Source organism: Miscanthus floridulus, chromosome 7, assembly GCF_019320115.1.
Source record: "Miscanthus floridulus cultivar M001 chromosome 7, ASM1932011v1, whole genome shotgun sequence".
NCBI lineage: Eukaryota > Viridiplantae > Streptophyta > Magnoliopsida > Poales > Poaceae > Miscanthus > Miscanthus floridulus.
Window position 1 is genome coordinate 130,646,532 of NC_089586.1, and position 7,009 is coordinate 130,653,540.

Consider the following 7,009-nt stretch of genomic DNA (forward strand, 5'->3'; position numbering starts at 1 on the left):
GGAGAGAGAGAGAGGGTGACGCGGCGAGCACACGGCCAGAGAGAGCAGCGTTCCCTCTTCCCACCAACTCCCAAATCCTCCCTAAAAATAAGAACAAGAGGGAGAGCGATCGATCGAGCGAGCGAGGGGGTTGTGCGTCACGTCAGATCAACCAGCCGGCGGTGAGGCTGCGGGGGAGATGATGGCCGGCGAAGGGAACGGGGACGAAGGGTGGAGGCGTAGCGGCATCGAGGTCAGCGCCCTGCAGTTCGGCTATGACGGGCAGCCGCCGCTCTTCGCGCGCTTCAACCTCCGCGTCGCACCCGGCTCCCGCTGCCTCCTCGTCGGCGCCAACGGATCAGGTAGGTATGCCTGACCCTGTCCCCTGCCTCCTGCCGCTGTTCATCTGATGGATTTATGGGTTCCTGCCGTGTATGTGTATTCGTATTGATTGACCATCGCAGTTTGATCTGTAGCCTCTAGGTGTCTAGTGAAAGGGAAATGACAGTTCTGTAGGCTTAGGGGACGACGGGCGATCATGTCTTCGACTTAGGATGTCCTGCTGTGATTGAAGTAGTTTCCACTTTCCACTGCCTCGATTTGTAATGGCACCCTGCAACAATTAGTGTGTGATTTGATGGTTGCTTAAGGTGGGGATTGTCTGGCCAACTCTTCGCACCCAATGGTCCCTTTAATGATAGAAAATCGCGTTGTCCATAGTGTTATCCTTTGAATTGTGGAATTAAACAGTCCTGTTGTGTGTTGTGTTGCTAGGCTTGTGCTGCAGAAGCTGGGTGCTGTGACAAATGCAATAAAGTTAACTGCATGTAGCACCAACTAGTGCTGTTTCTGTGTTATCCATTTTGTGCTACTCCCCCCACTTATTTTTCAGCGCTGTGGATTGCATAAACATGTACTCCACTTTCTTTCTGCCTTTCTTTCTCATGGAGATCAGAAGGCGTGGTATAGTACTTTAATTTGGAATCTCCAGTGCCATTGCTACAATTTGTCTATTTTCGAAGGTTGTTGTGTAACAGGAGGGAAGCCTTTATCCATTTCATATAAAGCTTATGTGATGCACAGATGATCCCTAGTGTTTCATGTAGAGTTTGGTAGTTGAGATATGGTTACCAGCTTTGCTGAGTAAATTTTATGTACAGTAGCAATGGATCAGGTATGCCTGATCGTGACCCCTGCTTCCAGCTGCGGTTCGTCCAATGGGTAGGACCGTAGGAGTGTATTTGTATTGAACTATTGATTGGCCATCAAACTTTTATATGTGGTCAAGTAAAAGCAAAACGACAATTCTGCAGGTTTAGGGGACAAGGGGCGATTATATTTGTGACTTAGGATGTCCTGTTGTGATATACAGTAGTTTCTACTGCCTCGATTTGTGACGACACCCTGCAACAATTAGTGTGTGATTTGATGGTTGCTTTTCATGGGGTTTGCCTGCCCAGCTCTTCACACCCAATGATCCCATGATCCCTTTATTGACGAGAATGGTGTTGTTTTTAATGTTATCCATGAAATTGTGGAATTGCACAATCTGGTAATGTAACCTTGAAACAATGTTATGCTTGTGTATAGAAGTTGAATGAAGTGACAAATGCAATTAAGCTAACTGAATGTTGCACCAACTATTGTTGTTTCTGTATATTATTATCCATTTTGTGCTACTTCCACATTTTTTTTCAGCATTGTGCATTGCATCCAGCCATCCACACGTACTTTCTTTCTGCCGTCTCATGGAAATTGAAAAGTGTGGTAGAAGTTTAATTTGGAATGTCTATTACTATTGCTAAAACTGAGTATATGAGATGTGACTTCGGCACTACTACTCGGGAGGAGGAAGATATTAGTTTGGAAGGTCAAGTAGTGCCTAGGAAGGATACCTTTCGATATTTAGGATCAATGCTACAGAGAAACGGGGATATTGATGAAGATGTTAGCCATAGAATCAAAGCAGGGTGGATGAAGTGGCGCCAAGCATCTGGTGTCCTATGTGACAAAACGGTACCACAGAAGCTAAAAGGCAAGTTTTATAGGACGGCGATTAGACCTGCTATGTTGTATGGTGCAGAATGTTGGCCTACGAAAAGACGACATGTTCAATAGATAAGTGTCGCGGAAATGCGTATGTTACGTTGGATTTGCGGTCATACAAGAAGGGATCGAGTTCGGAACGATGATATACGTGATAGATTAGGGGTAGCACCAATTGAAGAAAAGCTTGTCCAACACCAGTTGAGATGGTTTGGACATGTCCAATGGAGACCTCCAGAGGCACCAGTGCGTAGTGGAATCCTAAGCCAGGATAGTAACGTGAAGAGAGGCAGAGGAAGACCGAAGTTGACTTGGGTAGAGACAATAAAAGGAGACTTGAAAGGATGGAATATACCCAAAGACTTAGCCTTAGATAGGAGTGCTTGGAAAACAGCTATTCACGTGCCTGAACCTTGATTGTTTCTGCTGGGTTTCAACTCTAGCCTACCCCAACTTGTTTGAGACTTAAAGGCTTTGTTGTTGTTGTTGTCGTCGTCGTCTATCACTATTGCTAGAATTTGTATATTTCCAAAGTTGGTGTGTAACAGGAGGGAGTTCCTTATCCAACAACAACAACAACAACAACAACAAAGCCTTTAAGTCCCAAACAAGTTGGGGTAGGCTAGAGTTGAAACCCATCAGAGCAATCAAGGTTCAGGCACGTGAATAGCTGTCTTCCAAGCACTCCTATCTAAGGCTAAGTCTTTGGGTATCTAAGCACTCCTATCAGAGCAATCAAGGGAGTTCCTTATCCATTTTAGATAAGTCTTATGTGATGTACAGATGATCCCTAGTGCTTCATCTTCATGTAGCGTTCATAGCTGAGATATGGTTACCAGCTTTGCTGAGTAAATTTTATCTACAGTCGCTTATGCATGTACTTATGTCAATACTCAGGCAAGACCACACTCTTGAAGATTCTTGCGGGAAAGCATATGGTTGGAGGAAGAGATGTGGTGCGTGTTCTCAATGGTTCCGCTTTTCATGATACACAGCTAGTGTGCAATGGCGACCTTTCGTACTTGGGGGGTTCTTGGAGCCGTACTATTGGTTCAGCTGTAAGTTCCCTTGCTTTTTACTTGCTCTAGGAATTAGATTCACTGTCCAGTAGTTAGATACATTGTTCATTCCAATTCCATCATTATCAATGTCTGTACAAGTACCCTCTTCCTCGCAAATGGGGTTTTGGAACATAGGTCTTTTGCCATTTAAAAGATAATAATTCCTTAGGATATTCCATTTTGTCTACTTACATCTTTTTTTTTGAGGAATCAGTGGGGGAATTCCCCCACCTATTTTTTTGTATTGATATTGAATGAAAGAGATTACAGATGCACAAGCGGTGCAAAAAAGAGCTTGCAAAGCTCAGAAAAGAAAAATAAATCACTGCCTGCTGGACAATTTGGAACTCGAGAAATGGGTTAATTTTTTATAACAAGCCTTGCAATCTAGCCAGGTGGAAAGCTATGTTCAAGGAAGACATTGGCCTGATTTGTATCAAGGCCAAAACCAACCTTGCAGGTTGCCTAAAACTGTGGTTAGAGAATATACTTACATCTATTAAAAGCTGGCCATATGCAATTTCTTTTATTTGCAGAGTTTGGTAATTGTGAATACACAGTTACCTGAGTTCTGTACACTGACAGATCATGATGTTCAAGTGCATGATTTCTCAGTGGAATTTCTCCGTGTCTCACTTAACAATTTTCTCAGGGTGATGTTCCGCTGCAAGGCGACTTCTCTGCTGAGCACATGATTTTTGGAGGTATTCTATCACACTCTAATGCTCATCATTTCAGTATGGCCCATACTTGGGGTTTCTTATTGTCAGAAGATATGATGAGTCTAACATACTCCTTTGTTTGTCCTTTAATTGAAACTTTTGATTGCTTCAATCATCTCTCTCTCTCTAGAGACTACTTCTTCCCTGATGTCATGGGCTTTTGCTTAAACAAATCCTGCTTCCACATTTGCGGTTTAGTTTCTCTTAGTTTAATAATGCCTTAACTTAGAAGATAGGCACTAAGATCAGCATTACTGCTGGTAGAAAATCTTTTCGCTTATCATTTCTTCCGTTCTCTACCGTGAAATATGAGCAGTTGATGGGGTTGATCCTGTTAGGCGAGAAAAGCTGGTTGATCTGCTAGACATTGATCTGCAATGGCGCATGCATAAAGTTTCAGATGGGCAGCGCCGTAGGGTGCAAATCTGCATGGGTCTTCTTCATCCATACAAGGTAATGTTTGTTCCTCTTTTTTTCGTGTGTGGATTTTGTTGTTCAGACAGCATGACGCTTATGCTAATATTGAGTGCAAACTTGATGTGGTAGGATGAGAACAATCCAGGACTTATCATTTCATCGTGAACACTCTAGCATTAGTTATTTTTGGTGATCTCTATACTAGCAATTTCCATTTTTGTATGCCGAATACCTGTATGGTACATACTGTGGTCCTTGGTTCACTGATGAGTGAGCCTGATTAGATAGATGTGTTGTCCATGCCAAAGTGGAACAAAATACATAGCTGTTTTGCCTTGATTGTTCTGATAAATCCTCGCGAGTACATATTCTTCTAAATGAAAGACAGAATATTTATAAAATTAGTTGTATTGGCATCGAAGTTATTGTGTATGGGACATCTTTGGTGAGTGTATGGGAAGTTCCTCATCCTTATCTGTATTCTGTACAAGAACATGATTTGCTCTGTGATGCTGATAAGGAGGGCATTTCTCATGTTGAGCATTCCCTATTAATTTTCATTTTGTGATTTTTATACTCATTTGTTTGGTTGGTCCTCGTGGTTTACTTTGGGTTACTATACATACTTGTCAATGTCATGGCATAAAACATCTGAAACAATTGCAGGTGCTTTTGCTTGATGAAATCACCGTTGATCTGGACATTGTGACCAGAATGGATCTCCTTGATTTCTTCAAGGAAGAGTGTGAGCAGGTAACAAGATTGAGTTTGTTATAGATTGCTTGTCATGCCTTCCTCATCGCATCGCATAACATGAAATGCTTGCCACAGAGGGAAGCTACCATCGTATACGCGACTCATATATTTGATGGACTCGAGACATGGGCTACCGACTTTGCATACATCCAAGAAGGCGAGCTGAGAAGATCTGGAAGATACTCCGACATCGAGGAGCTAAAGAGCGCCAAGAACTTGCTGTCAGTAGTTGAGTCGTGGCTGAGATCAGAGACCAAACTCCCAAAGAAGGAACTTCCACGTCCTGAGACCCAGACCAGGCGTTCCTCGCCGTTGGACGCTTCTCCTTTCCGTTCATCACGCCACATGGCCTACTACCGTTGATGATTTCCCAACTCATACACCTTTTCCTCTCTTTGTTTTGCGCCATTTTTTATCATATAGTAGCTGTGAAGTTTATATATCATCGTCTTCTATGCCTCACGCCCTTGTACACATCAATAGATATCCACAATAAAGTTTGGTAAGGTTGGTCTTGTGTTAATGAGCAGTTGTTGCCCAGCACGTTTATCGCTGCCCTTTGTTTTCTGATAATCTTATGCCAGAATTCAGGCCTTGTCACTCTCAAAGGGTCCTTTAAATATTCAGAGAAGCTTTCCCCGTTTATCACGAGAAAGTAATGTCGACCTGTATCTCCTGATGCAGCCCTTTTTTTCTTGGAAAAGATGTATCCTGATGGAGCCACTTTGTACGTATCCAATCCATTTATACTGTACATTTCTGTTGGATGCATATAAACTTTGCAACTAACGCTGGCATTGTTACTTGGTCAACTTTGGCTACCAGGTGGCAGCTGCTAACCTAACCTACCCTTCGGTAATGATGCTTTTCTTTGGCTAGTGCCACCGGCCACCCTATCTAGCCAAATTAAAGGGGTGCCGGGCTGCGTTGAAGATTCTGTAATGCTCCCCCGGTCGTGGTACCTCACGGCCGGCCCCACCGCTTGGCGGCTTGCCTGCTTTGTTTATCCTTTGCTAACCTTATCTGTAATGCATTTCACATGATCATTACTACATGGGGAAAACGTCAATGTGCAGGGCTTGTCTTTGTCGGTATGGCCGTACTGCCGTCCATTGTCCATCTGATGAGCAGTAATTAATAATATCTATACATACAAAGCACATAATAATACTCTATGTCTGTGTACGTCCAGTGCAAGCTATCATTCGGCCTGTTTGCTGTTGGGTTTCTGAGCTGGTTTGGGCTGGCTGGTGCTGGTTTATTGTGAGAGAAAAACACTGTTGGCTGGTTGATTTGGGCTGGCTGAAACCAACCAGCGAACAGGCTGATTGACTTCACTGGTGATCACCGGCATGTCCAGTGATGACCGAAAATCAGTGCAGTATGCGGTTCATTTCAGCTTACGCCAGCACATAACATCTGCCATTCTGCGATATTACCCTCGTAGTTAAATGCATCATTTATTTTGTAAATAAGCAGTTAATCGATACCCTTGGTTTTTAAGAGTACCATGTGAATAAGGTAATTGGTTGTTCCAAATGTAATACTACTTCTTCTGCCCCCAAATTCGATTAAATATAAAAAGTACTGCTTTTTATGCGTAATAAATATCGTAATAGTAGAATATATTTTCAGTATAAATATATTCCAGTTTAAAGTTAATACTGATTCTATTTTTTATAATCTGGTTCGGCTCCACAAATACACGCATTCTTTTTGTACGGAGAGTATCTGTTCTCCTTTCAAGGGACGTGTTGACTTGGTATATCCACAGGAACTCGTAACGACGACACGTTGCTCGATCAGCGTCACTGACGATATGACGGTGTGCCCCGGCTGTGGGCTGTGGGCTGTGGGCTCGGACCAGATCGAGACGAGACGACTCTGTCAATCCACGAGCACGTGCAGCTCTTGGATTAGGATTTACCTTGGCCCTCGCTCCAAGTGTCACGAGGAAAATGCAGTGCTGTCGCTTGTAACGTAAACAAAAGAAACTAAATAAAAGCATGTGGCAAGAAAGAGCACGAG

The 7,009-nt window shown here is 43.2% G+C and overlaps 1 protein-coding gene across 1 annotated transcript; it reads left to right on the top strand.

Moving 5' to 3' along the window:
• LOC136467984 (ABC transporter I family member 19-like) lies at window positions 1–5,582 on the top strand. Its single transcript, XM_066466834.1, has 6 exons — window positions 1–341; window positions 2,923–3,083; window positions 3,739–3,790; window positions 4,125–4,261; window positions 4,892–4,978; window positions 5,057–5,582. The coding sequence occupies exons 1-6, from the start codon at window positions 179–181 to the stop codon at window positions 5,342–5,344; spliced, it is 888 nt and encodes a 295-aa protein (XP_066322931.1). The 5' UTR covers window positions 1–178; the 3' UTR covers window positions 5,345–5,582.
• Window positions 5,583–7,009: the final 1,427 nt, after the last annotated feature.

Coding starts and splice junctions, on each gene's coding strand:
- LOC136467984 (XM_066466834.1), top strand. CDS start 179: ATGATGGCCGGCGAAGGGAACGGGGACGAAGGGTGGAGGCGTAGCGGC. Junction 342..2,922: donor CGTCGGCGCCAACGGATCAG/GTAGGTATGCCT, acceptor GTCAATACTCAG/GCAAGACCACACTCTTGAAG. Junction 3,791..4,124: donor TGAGCACATGATTTTTGGAG/GTATTCTATCAC, acceptor AAATATGAGCAG/TTGATGGGGTTGATCCTGTT.